This window comes from Strigops habroptila, chromosome 9 (assembly GCF_004027225.2).
Source record: "Strigops habroptila isolate Jane chromosome 9, bStrHab1.2.pri, whole genome shotgun sequence".
NCBI classification, from domain to species: Eukaryota; Metazoa; Chordata; class Aves; order Psittaciformes; family Psittacidae; genus Strigops; species Strigops habroptila.
The window spans coordinates 43,994,812-44,012,451 of NC_044285.2; the positions used below are offsets into that span (position 1 = coordinate 43,994,812).

A 17,640-nucleotide genomic window follows, 5' to 3' on the forward strand; every position below is an offset into this window, starting at 1 on the left:
GTGCAACCTGACAAAGGTAGGTTTATTTATACTGCCACAAAGCATAGTTTATACTTGAGTCTTGTGTCAGGGAACAAACCCATTCACAGAACCACAGAATGGCTGCGGTTGGAAGGAAGCGATCTCAATTCTTATTGTCTTAACTGGTGTTATATTCACATCAGCTTAAACCCTATTTATAAGACCTTAGATTATTCTAGAAACCAGGTTTGAAAGTGTTCATACAGCTGATCTAAGTAAACTGGTACAGCACCTTGGCTTGCTGAGTGAAAGCAAGCAAGGTACAAGGCTTCTCCTATGGCCACACACAGACAGAAGTTTATTTCCAGACAGGCATTCACACAACCCTTCCAGTAAAAGGACACTTCATTACTCTTTCTATTGTCTATCAAATCGTTTTGGCCTCGCTTTGAAAAAGCCTTTCAGCATCAAGCTCTCCCAGAATATTTAGGTACCATGAAACTCTGCAGCGGTTTCTTCAGGCAGATCCGTATCTAAAATTCAGGCCAGACCTCAAATCCCACATCCTCAAATCCATCTGCTTACACTTACATGGCCTTCATAGCTTTTCTTCAGAGATCCTAAGTGATTGAGGAAGCGCATTCCTAATCCACACCACTGCTCGGCTTCCCTACATTTCCCAGCGGTGTACTGAAATATTCCTGTATTCCAGGCTCTTGTCATCAACCAAAGGATCTCCATCTCTGGGTAAGCTTTCTGGAGTAATAAAAGAAGCAGCAGCAGCTCATCAGAAAATAGACTTTTCACTTTAAAACTGACAAGAGTGCATTAGAGTTTAGTTTTAGAGTGGGAAAACAGTTACTTGGGTTTTTTTCTCCTAAGCAAAGGGCAATTCCTTCAGAGCCATCCTGTACTTCACAGTTCACCTGCACTACTGCAGATGGGTAAGTAAGTCATGTTGTAATTACCTATTGGTAGATCAGAAAATAGAATTCTGTGGGACTGGAATGAAAACTGCCTTTGTAACTGCAGAACAGAAGCCAGAATACCCTACAATACGTGAACGTGGTGGGAAACTGATTCAGCTGGGGAAGGGAAGGACAAGCAGTTACTGATTTGTCATGCAAATCCTTAAGGGGAGGCCAGAAGGACTTCTTTTCCCCTTTGATAGATACTTCTCATCCTAAGTAAGAGGGCCCAGAGTGAATTTCTGAACTAGATGCACCAGCTTTCTAACTGATAATGGACTGATGTGATGCCCCAGTGTCCTTCTCCTTGCACAGTACCAATTAGTACCTGTTGCCATGAGCAAGACTGCAAAAGGCGGCCTTCTAGTGCTGTGGAGTTCTGCTGGTGTATCAGTCCACATTAACATTTTGTTTGTAGCCCCCAACAAGAACATTATCAAAATTAGAGATGAGGACTTCAGTGGAAGGCAGGCATGAATATGGGGACACTGTTTTTTGGGAGGTCAGGAACAGCATATCTTTATGCCACTTTCATTAAGAAGAGACATTCAAACCTTTATCAAACAACCAGCCATGCAATGGAATGAAGCTATGAAACATAGTATTGGTTTACTAGTCCTGAACAGGAATACTCCTTAACTGACTTTCACCTATCAAATCTTAAGTAGAAATGTCTGACTTCCTCAGTACGACTGACTTCACTGTACAGCAGTTTGCTTCAGGCTTGAAAGGAGCAGCAGAAATGCTTACAGAAAGAAAGATTTTACTCTCCATAAACCTGTTCTCACAGAAACAAAGCACACGGTGCCAGAGGTACTGACAGCTCGGTTCTAGGAACCCAGTTCTAGGTCATTCGGAAAAAACAATAATGTAGTACATTCCCAAATACATTTAACAAGACAGAGCTGAGAACAAAAGCAAGTCTGGTCTCCAGATTTTAGCTGGCTTTAAACTGATCTGGAAAAGTAATCTGCATTTAAAAGAACCCCCAACATATTCAGCGTGAGAATGTAGAAGGCAAGAGGAGGAACGATGGGAACTCTCAGCTCCAGATGTTTCTAAAATAGGCACTGAAAATTTGGCCTTGAATGTCTCTAAAAAAGCCCTTACAAAATCCAGGGAACCTCATAATTAGTCATAAATATCCAAGAGGCATTTCTTTAGAGGTAATGTCAGTGTATCTTTTACTGAAGAAATCTTGGCTGCCTGACACATCACACCAGGCTCTGCTCAGTCTACTCAGCATTCTCAGCCTGATGAGATTTGTTATTTTTCATGTGCTCAGGATCATCCCCCAGTCTCTTGTTCTCCTGTTCAACTCACTGTGCTGCTGATTATGCTCAGACCATCTTCAAAGTAGCCCCACACCTCCTGCAGTACACAGGCATCCAGGTCTGTTAATCCAGTTGGTAAAGAAAGATTTATCAAACTATGTAAGCATTTGCTGAGAATTGAAACAGAGCAAAAGAGGGAAGATTAAATACCATGTGCACAAACAGCTAGCTTTTAGTATCAGCAGCACAGTAACTTATGTCTCTGTGATTGTCACACAGACAGGTCCACCCTGGTGCTTACTACATTCACATTACTCAAGCAGAAATATACATCTGATATTATATCAGATCTCATTCATACAAACTATGCCAAAAGAGAGCCAAGAGCAGCAAGCAATTCATGATTTTCATTGCTCAGCTCTAAAGTAACACAAGAAGGAAAGACATAATATTTTCTAGGGTGCTACATGTAACAGTGAGGAAAAAGCACACTTTCTAACTTCCCCAACAAGAAGTAAGTAGTCAGCAGCCTCAGAAAATCAGTAATAAATACATGGTTTCTCAAAACAGGTTTTTCTTTCTCAATGTGAAGTGAGAAAAGCAGTATTAACAGTTGCCTTTGCCCAGGGGTTACTGCAAGGAACTTGGAAAGGAGAAAAGAAGTCCTTTATGGGATATAAATAAGAGAGAAGGACACATGCCAGGTTGGTTTTCAGGTACCATAAGGTACAGCTGTTAGAGAGCCAGTTATCCAGCAAAATAATGGACTGCGGCATCGTATCACTAACTTACAACTCTTGGCTTTCTTCTCAGCACTTAATTTCTCTTGTTAATCATCTCTTCATTGCCTTTGAAATACATAGTTCACTACTACAGGGTACCATTTGAAATGAACTCCTTCCTCACAAGAAACAGCCAGACACCCCCTCTGGATATGATTTTCATTTTCCTTCCTCAATAGATTCATTTATTGGAAATACAACTGCCTCAAAAAATATGCCCAGGAAACACCTTGCAGTTAACACATCTATTAGACAGTCATGACTGAGAGGTACATTGGTTGGCCAGCAAGAAGTGGAACTTTGCACGTAAGCTAAAACCCACTTTTTCGAAGTGAAAGGCCTTATTCCCTGTCAGCATCTCCAGTCACAGGCTCATGGCAAAGCTATGTGGTAACACTCACCTAAATTTCTCAACATCAATGACAGCCTGCTTTCTGTGAAGGTTTAATGCACTCTTGAGAGCTTTCTTACACAGTACAGGATACCGAGCTGGAGATTCCATTGCTAATGCTTAAAACCAAAAGAAAATAGAGAAGAAGAAAGAAATTACTGCAGCCAGACTTTAATCTCATTGGTCACTAAACTAAACTACAGCATGATGCCTGCTTGTGATAAACAACTGCAAAGAGATTTGCCAGATGCCTAGGCTGGTCACAAGCTAGCGACCAGTCTACTACTTTCTTACTGGATGCTGCACAATACATGATAACCCTGGTCACCCCAAATGAACAGGAAAGAGCAACAAAAGCTGGTTTTCATGACTTGAACAACTATGAAAGCACAAATGCAGCCCTTACATGCAATGATTTCTAGCGTCTTGACCTCTATTTGTGGTTGCTCCCATACTGACTCCATAAGGTTGTGGAGTGCTGGATCATTCAGTTTGGATCTTGCTTCAAATTCATAAAGCAGCAGCAATGTGTCTGTTGGGTCTTTAGCAAAATCTCCTGCAGAAGAGACAGAATTACCTGTATGTAGTGATTCATTTTCTTAAAGGCACATGGTGTACCACAAGGTATAAATTTTGCTTCCAATAGGCAGGAAAACCATTAAGGTACTCAGATTTCACAGTAGAGCAAGTGGAACTCTGAAGCAGGCTTGAACAAAGCCTCAGATGTCCAAAGCACGACCCCACCACCATGCCTCTCCCTCAGTAAAAACATCTGGCTTGTCTGTAATTAGCTAAATTCATGCAACCGCCTCAGGCAAGGTATCAGCTAGTAGGAAAGCCTTGTATCATCTGCTTCAACACTCCCCACCTGAGACAGCAATTCTGTATGTGTATTTCTCATTAATACAGTGACTAAGTTTAAGAGTTGCTTGTGCTGAACAGACACATGTTGTAGCTTACCTGTTAGTTTCAGAACTTTCCAGATCTCCTTGCATGCCTCGAGGTGCTGAAGGGCCTGAGTCAAAAGCTCCACCTATTTTACAAAATGGAAGAAGTTATTTTTGTCATAGTTTTAAACGAGAAAGGAATGTACATGTCACAGCAGGAAGGGTCTTTATACCCAACTATAAAATAAATTAAGAACCAGCCTAATTAGTACATCATCTCCACCAGTTACTGTTTCTTTTTTCAAAGACCTCCACAACTCAGCAAAGCCTCTTCACACCAAGCATTCCAATGGTCCAGAAAGAACCATCTGGGTTCCTATGGAAGATCATTTCTTTTACCTCCCAAGCATAAAACAGTGCTACTGAGAGTGACAAACCCCTAAATCCCAGAACACAAACTGCTGTGCACTGCACCCCACAAAATAAGTTTCTACCACAATCACTGTACAGCAGACTTCCGTGCTTCTGTCATAACCACTTACATCTTCCTTATCTTACCATAGTAAGTGCAGCACCCAAAAAAGGATGCATGCTTAAAAAAACAAACATAATTGTGAGCCTTATCACAACCAGACTGGTAACTGCTTTCAGCAATGGCATAATCCTAAAGATGCAGTACTTATCTGCCTGACCAACCAATGTTCAGCACCAGACTCCTTACAAAATATTTTAAGGGAGGCTTAAATTCCTCTAAGAGAAGATACTGCCATGACCTTTGGCTGATAGAAATCTGTTCAAACTCCCAGAAATCCAACATTTATGATTGTTTGGAAAGCACAAGGTGCATTGATACTAGTGAGATATGAAAGGTTCTCCTGCTTACATTCTTAATCTTTGGATGCCGGAGAGGGACTCTTCATCAGGGACTGTAGTGATAGGACAAGGGGTGATGGGTTTAAACTGAAACAGGGGAAGTTCAGATATAAAGGAAAAGTTCTTCCCTGTGAGGGTGCTGAGGCGCTGAAACAAATTGCCCAAAGAAGTGATAAATGCTCCATTCCTGGCAGTGTTCAAGGCCAGGCTGGACAGAGCCTTGGGTGACATAGTCTGGTGTGAGGTGCCCTGCCCGTGGCAGGGGGTTGGAACTGGATGATCTTAAGGTCCTTTCCAACCCAAACCTTTCTATGATTCTCAATATCCTGTTCTGAGTAAAAAAACCCTAAGACTTCAAACTCAAAAGACAAAAAATGCTCCCCAATACCTACAGCAGCAGTTACCTGAGCAATGCCCTACCTGTTCAGAAGGTGGTACTGGTTGTCTCCCCATTTCCAGATCAACTGCAGCTGCCATTAACAGGCATGTCTTCTGAGCAATTAGAACAGCTTTGTCCGAAGGACAAAACTGGGACAACTGACACCAAAAACATGGAAAGGTAATGAGAATTGAGCCCATATAAAGCAATTTCTTCATGGACAGATGATTGCTGACTCTCCTCTATGACACTTTTAGTAATCAGTCATAACTATATAACCATATTGCAATTTTACTTGTACAATTACACAAGAAGATTAGATCTAAAGCGTGAAGCAGTGTCGGAGTCCCCTCTCTACAAACACATACAAAACTGACAGTGTTGGTAGAAGTTCTGTCTGGGGATTAGGGCTCGAGTATTTAACAGGTTTGTATTAATGATACAGTTTCCAAGGATCAGAATCCACTTATTTTAGAAAGTTCTCACTGAAGTCCAAATTTCTTATGACATTTTTAAGCAACAGAATGTAAAGTATAACAAGTCAGTCTCCTTGTGACAAAAGCACTCCACCTTCAGAGCCAAGGAGATACCTGATATGTAAATGTAAATTCCAACAGACCCAGGCAGGACAATATTCCTCAATCAGAGATACTATCAGCAAGAGTACGTACCTTGAAAGACAGTAGGAAAAAATCCCTCATCTTTGCAGGGCAGCCCCTCAGCTGTACAGCCAAGTTCCAAGCTAACAAAGACATAAAAAATGGAGGCTAGAGTAAAAATCTTCAGCATTACAGGTATGCCCATCTAATCTCTAGTTACAGGCAGTTCACATTCTACAATTCAATGGGCAGTAAGGGGGGTTTTATTGCTCTTAGTAGCAATTCTTTTTCAGACACTGAAGAAAACCATTATTCCTTCTATTTGCCTGATCTCCATTCTACTTCTGTAACAGAGTCTTGGTAGCAAAGGGCTAAAAGAAAAATGGTGAACTCTTAAGAGTTCTATCACGGACACAACTCCTGTAGTGAAGTGAATAACGTATCAGCTATCCCAGCAATCAAACAGACCTTGTGTGGGTATTTGTCTTGAAAACTGACTTAAAACATGAGCTATACCAGATAGCTTCCGACTAGCTAAGGCAGCAACTGCCAAAGGTGACAAGTTTTATAAATCCACTACATCTTTAAACACTTCTTTCTTCCTTAAGGTCTGGCTAAGTGGAGGTGAAGAGGATTCAGTTTAGGTTTTGTGAGTGCCAACCTACCAACTTTCCTAAACCAGTGAGCTTCAAGGACCCTCATGTCCCCTGTAAATTTTTCTTCTGTGAAAGACTCAGCGAGTCTCTTGTGAGCTGCAAAAAAATGTGTTGTTCAATAGATCAGTAACACTTTCTGAGCAAAATAAAAACATTTCCAAGTCTAATAACTATACTACAAAACAGAAGTTTCCAAAACTCCCATGTAATTCGTGATGAAGAGTTATTCTTACAACTCACATCTAACATGCTTGACCAGAGAGGATAGAAATACATCCAAAAGTGCCTCAAACAGCATTTTAGATAAGATACATAAGGCTGCCAGCAAGTTCTGCCTTGTCGAAGTTTACTGACACTGAAGCATAATGCAGAGGAGTTTTACTTAACTACACAAAAAAAGTTGAGGGGTTTTAAATTGAATGGTAGGTTTGAGGCCTTTCTTCAAGGAACCTGTAATTCATTCAATTCTAGCCTTCATTCTCTCCCAGTTGCAGTAGGAATGGCAAGTGTACGAAAAGCTCCTACGATCTCATTGACTTTCTTGTCCAAAGATCAGAAAAGATTTAGGGAAAATAAGTACTTTTTCTGATGGAGGAAAGTGCTCCGTAAAACTCCTGTACCTCGCAAACAGACAATTCTTTTTCAAAGGGCAACACATCTTTAAAGAGGGAACCCATTTTGACCAAGCCTCTCCCACCTTTCAGCAGTTTACAGTTTTCTAGGCCCTCCAGGGCAACAAAAAAACCAACCCAAACCATTACCTTCATCTAAAAAATGCTCCCTTTTGAACAGCAGGAACAGCAAAGTCACCACTGTTGATAATGTCATAGACAGTTACACTGTTGATTCAGTTTACGAAACCAAACTTCTTCCTTTTGTGGTAGCCCTGCTGCTAAAGATACTAACCTTGTCCCTGCCAGTGAGTCAGAGTAGGAGACTGTCACTTGAGGCCACCCAGGCTGTGGCTTGTGACCAAGTATCTGCTGTTTGCATGCGTGGCCTTATGAAGGATTAAAGGGAAACTGCCTGGAAGAAACTGTCCCTTTGTCTGACAGAAGCTCCCAAGTACAGGCTTTTCTACAAAGTTTTTCCAGTACGGGCCTGCAAGGTTTCCATAGCAAAAACCTGTAACACTGAGACCCAACTTCACAGCATTGTTGAATCTCCAGTTTGAATTTCCACTGATTTCACAGTTGGGAACCTGGACTGAAATAGGGAGTGTAACCATTTGGTTGGTATGGACCTAATCATATCAGAAAATGTTCACAGATGGAAGAACTCCAGAAAATGTAAAAGCAACAAAAGTATACCCAAGGTCAAGTAAGTCAGCATCGAGTTGATGTCTTCATCTCTAGGATGGAGGAAAAATTAAGTTTTAGAAATTGTTCGATTAAGTTTCTTACAACAGAACACGTTATTTATGTTGGAATACATCTCCATAATTATGGATATAATAATTCTTCCCCTGACAAACACCTCGGGCATTAGAAACTTTCAGCATTTGAAGATGCAGGAGTACTGAAGGACTGATCTGTAGCAGCGAAGGTTGTTGTAGAAGTGCAGCAGGAGATTTTCTCAGTGGTTGGAACTGCAGGTTAAACTTCAGACCCCACTGACACTGCACTGTTTCCTTAACAGTCAAAACGCTGCAGTACAGTTCTGCTAAGCTAACACATCGTTTGCAAAGTGGCTGCTCTTCAGCAAGGGACGTCTCACTCTGAAGTTCTCACTCAGAACTTCTGAAAGATACCACATCCTAGCACCAAAGCGCCTTAGGCCACCTTCCCCATCAAACACACCTGACATTCTTACACATTAATAAGAGAGGAAGGTGAAGAGCAAATATTTAAAGGAAAGGTTATACAAGTAGAAAAGTTATTCCTGTGTAATGTCATTAGGTCAAGGTGGGAAGTCATCTGTGTGGACTTGTTACTAGCACAAAAACTGATCTCTCGCTTACTCTGCAAGAAAATAAGCCCAGCAAGAAAATATTACCTCATCTGTACAACATATCCACCATAAGAAAATGATTTTGCAAACGGACTCACCTTTTCTCTTCATTTTCTGCCATGACCCTTGACAACGTAAGACGAACCAAACATCTAAATATGAGGAAAACAAGCAATGAAGAAACAAGACTTTTTTTTTCCAACAGTGTACTTTGTCCTAATTTTCCAGAAAGGATCCCACTTCTAGACCTTTTGCTATCAGCCCGTGAAACTCACAGAATTCAAAGTGTCAAACTGAGAATATTATACTGTTTTCCACCTTATTGCCTTATTTTATATATCACTTTATTAAATCTTGGAACAGTAAGTAAATAAATGTACTTTAACACAGGTTTTAAGCAAATATGGGAATAAATACATCTGTCACAGTATTTGTTGCTATAAACATGATGGAATATTTCAGTAAGATACTGCTCCATCAGATGATACAAACAAACTGGTATTTTCACCAAATACATAGTTGTAGTCTCGTTAGAGTTGCTGTTGCTCATCTGTTCACAAGGTAATCCTAAAGTTCAGAGCAACTAATGCTATTTGCTTGAGAGGGACTTGGAACATTGATAAACATCAAAGTTCAGGCTTCAGGTACATCTGCAGCACCAAAAAGACTGATAACTAATCTTTCATCTGTTTTCCACCTTCCTCAATATAATAAAGTCTTTTCGAAAAAGCAAGCAGAAAAAATTATCTTTCCTTGTAAATACATTCAGTTCTCACTTTAAAGCTGCAAATAATTGTCGGCAGTCTTGTAAATGCTCAGACAAATACTCCAAAGCTTTGATAGCCACAACTTGCTGTTCATTCTGAAAAGAAATTAAAACATGTTTTGGATAAACTGCATTACCCCAGTTACTACCAAGAACCCCCAAGCCCCAAAACCCCAATTTCTACTTTGCATTACACAACACATTTGAGTAAGACCTTGGACACATTAAATACTTCAAAATACTTCAAAATGCATGAAATACATAGAAATACTAGAAGTAGGCCAGGTTAGAGCTGTCCTACTTATAGGAATAAAGCAAAGACAATGTTATCTACTCTACCTCCAAAGCAATTTGGGCAGCTAGACTCAAGAGGTTAGTGCCTGTATTTTCCTCCCCTCTCAGCTTGTCTTCATGTTGAGATGACTTTTCTGCTAGCTTCCCCATTTCAATAACTGCTTCCACAGCTGAAATATACATAGGAAACATTTAAATATCTTTTTGTAGAAGCAACTGGAAGGTGCAAAGTTCTACTGCTTTAACGAGGCGTTAGCAACGACTTCTGAAAGGCTGTAATGTTTTTTAATATGAAAACCAAGACAAGAAAACCTGACCACAGCAGCACTTCCCACAATTACACGTTTCTTCCTAGAGAGGTGCCAAAGCCTTTTCAAACTCCTAATCTCAGGAAACGAGGATGCCATACAAATTAAACTAGCTCACATCCTTCATTTTGTTCTGCTAAATAACTGTCACCAAAGACAGAAGACTTTCTCTAATACATTGTCTGGGCGTGATTCCAAGCTCCCACATCTTGGCTTATGCTAAGGGTGCTGATGCTTTTATGTTCACACTGTACTGTGGTTCCCACTCTATAGTATGTGAACAAATTAAGCTGTCATTAAAAAGATGTATAGAGAAGAATTAATTGGCACGGGATTCATCAGAAAATAAGCTCTGCATGTTACTCGGTATTCTAAGCAAGTATAGACTGTAGTTCTTAATTTTCATTACTTCAGCTAAGATTCTCATTAAAACATGGAATAGCAGAACTCATTAACAAAAAGAAAGAGTCTACAGAGATATGTCAGGCTGAAAGTCATCTCAGTAATTCATGTATTTTCTGGTAACTTCAGGCTCTACTTGTCCAGAGAAACTAAGAGCAGCAATAATGGTTCTGTTAAGGCTCATTTAGCTCAGCATCCTTTTTTTATGTTGCGTATGCACACAAAAGAATATTAGAACCAGTAAGTCTACAACAATGCTCACCCTGGGATGCTGCTACAGCTTCTGCCCATGAAAAGGTTAGAAACCTCCCAGCCAGAGGCTCCATCCAGACAGTATCAGAAATGGCCATGGACTCCACATATTATATATTGTGCATACAAAGAATCCCACTGTCAGTTGAAATTTACAGCCTGACAGTTTCAATGACTTCACAGACCCTTCTTCTAGCTACCCTCTGTGGTGTCTTGCTCAAGATGAACAGTCCAAATCTGCTTGGTATTTCCTAATCTATTCAGCACTTCTGCTCCTTGTAGTGAACTCTTTATTTTTCAAGTTCTACCTTTATTAGTATCTTTCTCCATCACTGCAATCTTATAGACACTGAATTTAGTAAAGATGCTGTTTGGATCACATCTCTCTGCTTCTTTAACTGCCTCTTTAGCCTATTCACAGAAGAGATTAAAGGAAATCAGTACAATGACATCTAGAAATCAGTAATATAATTTGCAATAGAACAGAGCTGAAAAGATAAAGTGACTTTTCAGCAGGGCCTGTTGCGGCAGGACGAGGGCTGATGGGTTTAAAATAAAAGAGAGAGATTGAGGCTGGATGTGAGGAAGAAACTTTTTACAGTGAGGGTGGTAAAACCCTGGCACGGGTTGCCCAGAGAGGTGCTGGATGCCCCATCCCTGGAGACACTCAAGGCCAGGCTGGATGTGGATCTGAGCAACCTGGTCTAGTTGAACATGTCCCTGCTCATTGCAGGGGTTTGGACTAGATGAGTTTTGAAGGTCCCTTCCAACCCAAGCCATTCTGTGATTCTAGGATTAAGTCCCAATGACATAGCTACAAAAATAAAAGCAACACAAATAAATCAATATCTATACATATATATACCTTGTCAACTTGTTTCAGGTGAAGATAACAAGAAGCCATGTTCCTCTGCAGCTTAGCCAAGTTCTGATCTATCTGCCCGGGGGTGTAGAAACTGACAGAATAATTGTACCAGTGAAGAGCTTCAGAATAGCTTTTTGCCTGGGAAATTAAAAAACAACCAACTAAACACCCTTATTGGGGTGATCAAACTGCCCAAATTAAAAAAAAAAAAAGGTCATAGGAAATGAAAGATTTAGATAATCAAATATATTCCAGTGTAAGCTTTCTCCTAGAAGGGTGATCCACAGGTAACATTCACAGTAGAACTGCCCTTTACCTCTTCCTGCTCTTCCCTTATTCTATGGCCACTCTCAAAGACAGGACGCTGGAATGGATGGATCATCCATCTGGCCCAGAAAGGACATTCTTAGGACTAAATACACAACAGAACAAAACACAAAAGCCCTCTCTCTTCACAATACAAGGCAACTGAAACTAGTAGAAAAAGACAAAAATGTTTATCTCGTTTAGATTGAGAGCTTTGATGATACTCTGCTGAACGTGGTACTCCCAACTATAGTTCCAATTTGGACAGAGAATTTAGTTTAAAAGAAGGAGGAAAGAAGCTGTGTCATCAGCAAAATTCCTTCATGACTACACAGATGAGAGGTAATGAAATGACACGTTTTGTTTTTATATTCAAGAAACAAGCATAAAACAGAAATACAAGAGTAGAACATGAGCTCTTCTCCTCCAAATACTGAAGGAATAAGAAGGTACCTGGTTTTGAATAACTGAACTTACATACACTCACAGGAAGAATGTATATGAACTAAGATACAATGGAAGCATTCAAAACTACTTTATAGAAGCTAAAAAGAAAATCAATGTACAAATGATAACAGTTCATGCTCCTTAAAGAAGCAACTGACTATCAGAGAGTAAGAACTGTAAAACAAACAGCTCAATGTAAAGAATATTTTCAGGTTTTTGTACCATTCCCAGGACAGAACCGGAATGTCAGGCTACACAGGTTCCTTGGATGATCAATTCTGGTCATAACTGTTCCCAGACACAAACCTAAAGTTGAGGCTACCTCAAACTTGATGTTGTAATGGAAAACAGCAGCCAGCTGGCAGAAAATAAAACTAGTGCCAACTGGAACAGGATTCTTAGTAACAGTTCGCGCTTCAATCAAAACCAGACACACCAAAGAGGTCAGAAAAAGCAGATCTTCATTTTCAGTCATACAAATAACACTACTATTTGGTCTCAAACCTCATAATGTTTGGCAGCCATGTCCCACAAGATGATGTGCAGCCGGTTCGAGGCTTCAGGCAACAGCTGCTTCCCAGTATAATAACCTGAAAAGATACCGCAAATCATCACTTTACAAGAACTTTAAGAAGCACACTGAGAAGCAACTAAGAACTATCTGAGAAGACTGTCCCACAGCCTACAACAACCTTATAGCAGTCTTCCAAGGAAGCCTACAAGAAATCTGGAGAGGGACTTTTTACAGGGGTATGTCATGATAGGACAAGGGGAATGGCTTTAACCTGCCAGAGGGGAGATTGAGATGAGCTCTGAGGCAGAAGCTCTTCCCTGTGAGGGTGCTGAGGTGCTGGCACAGACTTTTCCCAGAGAAGCTGTGGCTGCCCCATCCCTGGCAGTGTTCAAGGCCAGGTTGGACACAGGGGCTTGGAGCAACCTGCTCTAGTGGAAGGTGTCCCTGCCCGTGGCAGGGGGTTGGGACTGGATGAGCTTTAAGCTCCCTTCCAACACAAACCAGGCTGAGATTCTATGATACAATAAAAATACACCAACCCAGCAACAGTTACAGCCAAGACCCAGTGCTGCTTCTGGGGGGAAAATTAAAGAAACAAATAAAACAAAACCAAACCACAAACAAACAGACAAACAACAAACCCACACCAAAACAGTGGGTAAGAGGAAACTGTTCTCATGCTTGAACAGTGCAAATGTAGCTCTTGCACCTCCCTGGATGTTATGTAAAATACAGTCTGATTTCCAGCAGATCTTACAGTCAAATAATATTACAGTGCTACAGGTGCAAGAGACCTGAAAAAGAAACTGTTATTCAGGTGCTTAAACAAGGATGTGCAACATGGTTTAGTACTGATAGCAATACATTGGGCCGGAGGGACAAAGTATTAACGTTACACAGAACTCTGATAAATACTTCTAATCCCACGTGTATCAGCCACACACAGTCCACACTAAGAAGGAACAAGTGAATTTAAGCCTGAGCTTTACCATGACTGTCATTCATGATGGAAGTGGAGAATTGCCATACAGAAGAAACATAAGGGAAAACAGACACAAATAGAAAGAAAGATGAGAATAAGCCAAAATAAAAGTGAAAATCAGAATTCAAGATTTCAGTCAACCAAACCCAGCTTTCAGTAAACAGCAGCAAGACATGGATACAGACCTATAATAATTTCTTCAACCTTCTGCTTAGCAAGCAGCTCTCTCTTATTCTGCAACAGGAACTCGATGTGGAGCAGGGCAATTCTTCCATGGTCGGGTGAAGATTCAAATCGTTCAGAAACAGATTTCAGAAAATCAAACCCAACTGATTCCCTATTCACACAGATGCAGTTTTAAGAGGCTGCACAAGAAGAGCTGTTAATTTTCCATTCTAAAGAGTAACATATTCATGCCATACAGCATGTTTCTCATTAACACTACTGGCAATCACACAGACAAAGTGAGTCAAGGTATGAATTTACTGCAGTTCATCTATTTAGTTCTAACTTCCTATGTGCACACACTTGTTCCACAGTATTCAAAAGAGTTTACTCCTCACAATGAAAGAGTAAGAATCTACTGCAAGATGGAAGCATATCCATAAGCAATCATGATGGAGCATTCAACTGCATGAAATGTCAACCTCAAGTTGTTTTGCAGGAACTTGTTCACCCTTACACTGTTTTTCAATTATTCTGGGCCTCCTTCTTCTGTGAGGTTTTATTTAAAATAAAGCATCAATGCATAACAAATGATCTTTGCTTATAAAAGAACATCATGAGCCCAAATATTGTGTTCACCCCACGCAGTGATGCTTTCATACCTTCCATGCTCCAGCAGCAGTTTGGCAGTATTCAGACAAAAGTCTAAAGACATCTCATGGTGCAGGAATTCTGCAACAGCTAGACAGAACAGAGCAGTAGAGACTATTTATCAACCTGGACACTTAACTGCTCAATTTACCATTTACCTCTTACAGCTTCTTTGGGAAAAAAAAAACCCAAACTAAAAACCCCAATGTAATAGTTCTAAAACCAAAGGAAGATAACACTACAGTTCTTGTAGTACTACCGAAAGGTTACAGACTGACAGCCCAGGAATCCTGTCCCTGTATCTCTTTAAACAGGAACTGCAGAGGCATTAGTAGCACAAACTTTTGCCTCAAGGTGCTTTCCATCAAAATGACTCATCCTTATCCAGCAGGAACCACTTAAGACTGAGGTCAGCGCTCAGGCTACATGGTGGTATCACACTGCAACGGGAACTACTTAAAGCCCAATGCCTTTAGCATCAGCCGTTGAACTGACTGGTGCTGATAAGCAGGTATCAGTTTTAGACCACTCAGATACAGTTTAAAAATTGCCAGACTGTGCTGGATGGTTAATAACAAGATTTAGACATTTGTAGCTTGGATGAGATCAGAGAAGGAACACACAGGACATGACTGTAAGAGCTGTTGTTAAAGGAAGCATTTCTAAGGCACCTGTGTACAAATGCGCAATACAAGATTTTAGTCAAATGCCTAAAACTTGGCAGGAGCCTTCACTCAAGAGACAGAGAAGCTGCAGTGCACGGACACGACACCCTCCTGCCAGCCACACAAGACATATAGCCACTCATTGGTTCAAAACTGACTCTTAGTGCTACTAACATAAGCTGAGTTGTTGTGATAGGCAGCACCATGGCTCCACAATTCAAACTGCACAACAGAAGCCAACCATTGCAATGGGAAGTTTTGAACAACTGTCCACTGGAAAGCTGGCTGAAATTCGCCAGGAGCAATGTGAAGTGGAATTCACATTCCTGCTGGTCTGGCAGTATTCAAACCATTCCACTCTCTGCAAAAAACTCCTCATCTCATCCTACATTTATTTCTCACAGGATTCATTATGCATCTGATGCTTTCCAACCATACAGAGCCTCTCTTCCTTAAGATTTCATTACTTATGGAAATAAATTTTTCCTTTCTATATTAAAGTCCCCCCCAAAACTTTCTTCTCTCATGCCAATAGAAAAATCAGTTTTCTTCAAATGACAAGTTTGAGGGATAAGGAGAAAAGAGTTTATTTGCCCTAGGTAAATTAAACTCTGGTAACACGGGTTTATAAAAACACGCTGCTCAGCACTTGATGTCTCTTGGCCAAAATCTGCAAAATCACACACACAAGATAGCAGTGTTTCACAAGCCTTTCTTCTATGCTGACTGTTTAAGAGACAATCCACCTTCACCATTTCTGAGTAGCCTGTGGCCTATGTCTAAAATAAGCCATACCTTTACATTGCTATATTTTCACTGTCTTCATTCTAACAGCCTTCTGAGTCTTCCTTCTTCCCTATTTCCAGCAGATCAGTTTAAATTCCCAACAATAATAAAATGACACTTAATTCAAACTTACACTAGCACCTGGATAACTCCTCTGTGAACAATGACTACTAGGTCTCACACTCCAAAACCAGAACAATATTTAGCTAATGAAGCTTCCTCTAAAACACATGAGAAAGGGATTTATTTTTTTGTCTTTTCTATTTTCTTTTGTCTTTGAGCCATTTCTTGGATATGGCAGAGCGTGACCTTAATATGAAGCCTACACAGAGCTGGGATACCTGAGCTGATATCTTCATCTGATGCTCCACTTTTAAGAAGGATTTTCATTTTCAAGAAAAACCCTGCTGGATGCAAATCCTCCTGCACAACGAGAAACACCACATTACTTGGACAGCTGTTTGTAGAATACAGATCCCGTGAGAGTCCAGCACATTGCTAATACACATAAATATCAGGAAATCACAGAAACTCTACTGTATCCTTGTTCTGGTTTAATAACTGAAGCAATAGGCAGGCAACTGGTAATATTTTCTTCCTAAATGCAATGTGCATCTTTATTATTTATTGTCATACTGCTAGAAGACCATAAGGACAATGAAAGCAAGAGATACATGATTCCTATTTTGCTGTTGCCCATTTCCAATACTTTTGAATAGAAGCTGAACAATACTGAATGATAGAAACATTTCCTGCTTTTCTATGTGTGAATTGGCTGGATTAGTCTGGAATTAACATAAGCAGGATTCAAAGCAGCTTATAACAATACAGAATTTAGGAAAGAACAACAATGGGAGCAAATGGATATAATGAAGACTGTATGCTACAGCTCTCTTTGAAACACTGCACATTTCAGACTCTAGAATAAAAATTTTCTCCTAGTTTTCCATATCCTCAAACAGTATCAAAACATACATTAGCAAAATGATTATAAAAACACTTTCCCCTCAAAAGGTTTTGCAAAAGTAAATACAATAAAAACTGCAGAGGGCTCAGGTACTACAGCAGTATGTTATTAGAATGATTAAAATACATTGGCTTTTATCCTGATCTCATGAGCACATGCATCATCATCTCTGTGAAAATTTTAACAGCATCTAGAAAACTGAATTTGAGCTTTCATTTAAAACAGGATTTTGTACTTCAAACTTGTTTTGCATGAAACAGATAATGGAAATTTTAAAATGGCCAAAGACAAGTACAGAACTTTCTAAGTTACTCTAACCTGAGAAGATAGAAGCACAAAATTAATTCAACTCTTTATATGGGAAACAGAATCTGTGCAAGAGCAAGAGACCTCACTAAGTGACTGCTTAGATATATATGAACTTTCTTCAGGGCAGGTGGTATGTTTACACAGCTCGTTTTCCAGGTTCCAAAAGAAACACAGACATGTTAGTAAATTGCAATAGTTAACTTAGTTGTTTGAAATAAGACTGATGTAGTAGCATGGCTAC

General features: G+C 40.1%; 1 protein-coding gene across 4 annotated transcripts in view; it reads right to left on the reverse strand.

The window, feature by feature from the left end:
- TEX11 (testis expressed 11) overlaps nt 1-17,640 on the reverse strand; it is a 29,963-nt gene that overhangs the window by 507 nt on the left and 11,816 nt on the right. For 3 of the 4 annotated variants that reach the window (XM_030474613.1, XM_030474616.2, XM_030474617.2), the window contains 18 exons: nt 16,465-16,546; nt 14,684-14,762; nt 14,042-14,193; nt 12,865-12,950; nt 11,608-11,745; nt 11,051-11,153; nt 9,826-9,950; nt 9,497-9,582; nt 8,819-8,872; nt 8,081-8,121; nt 6,780-6,866; nt 6,187-6,257; nt 5,557-5,673; nt 4,337-4,409; nt 3,783-3,932; nt 3,387-3,495; nt 2,253-2,373; nt 553-717 (listed from right to left, as the gene is read on the reverse strand). In XM_030474613.1, coding sequence (XP_030330473.1) covers nt 553-717; nt 2,253-2,373; nt 3,387-3,495; nt 3,783-3,932; nt 4,337-4,409; nt 5,557-5,673; nt 6,187-6,257; nt 6,780-6,866; nt 8,081-8,121; nt 8,819-8,872; nt 9,497-9,582; nt 9,826-9,950; nt 11,051-11,153; nt 11,608-11,745; nt 12,865-12,950; nt 14,042-14,193; nt 14,684-14,762; nt 16,465-16,546 — 1,839 coding nt within the window. The remainder of the gene's footprint in view (nt 1-552; nt 718-2,252; nt 2,374-3,386; nt 3,496-3,782; nt 3,933-4,336; nt 4,410-5,556; nt 5,674-6,186; nt 6,258-6,779; nt 6,867-8,080; nt 8,122-8,818; nt 8,873-9,496; nt 9,583-9,825; nt 9,951-11,050; nt 11,154-11,607; nt 11,746-12,864; nt 12,951-14,041; nt 14,194-14,683; nt 14,763-16,464; nt 16,547-17,640) is intronic. The other variant, XM_030474615.1, reaches the window with a different exon arrangement.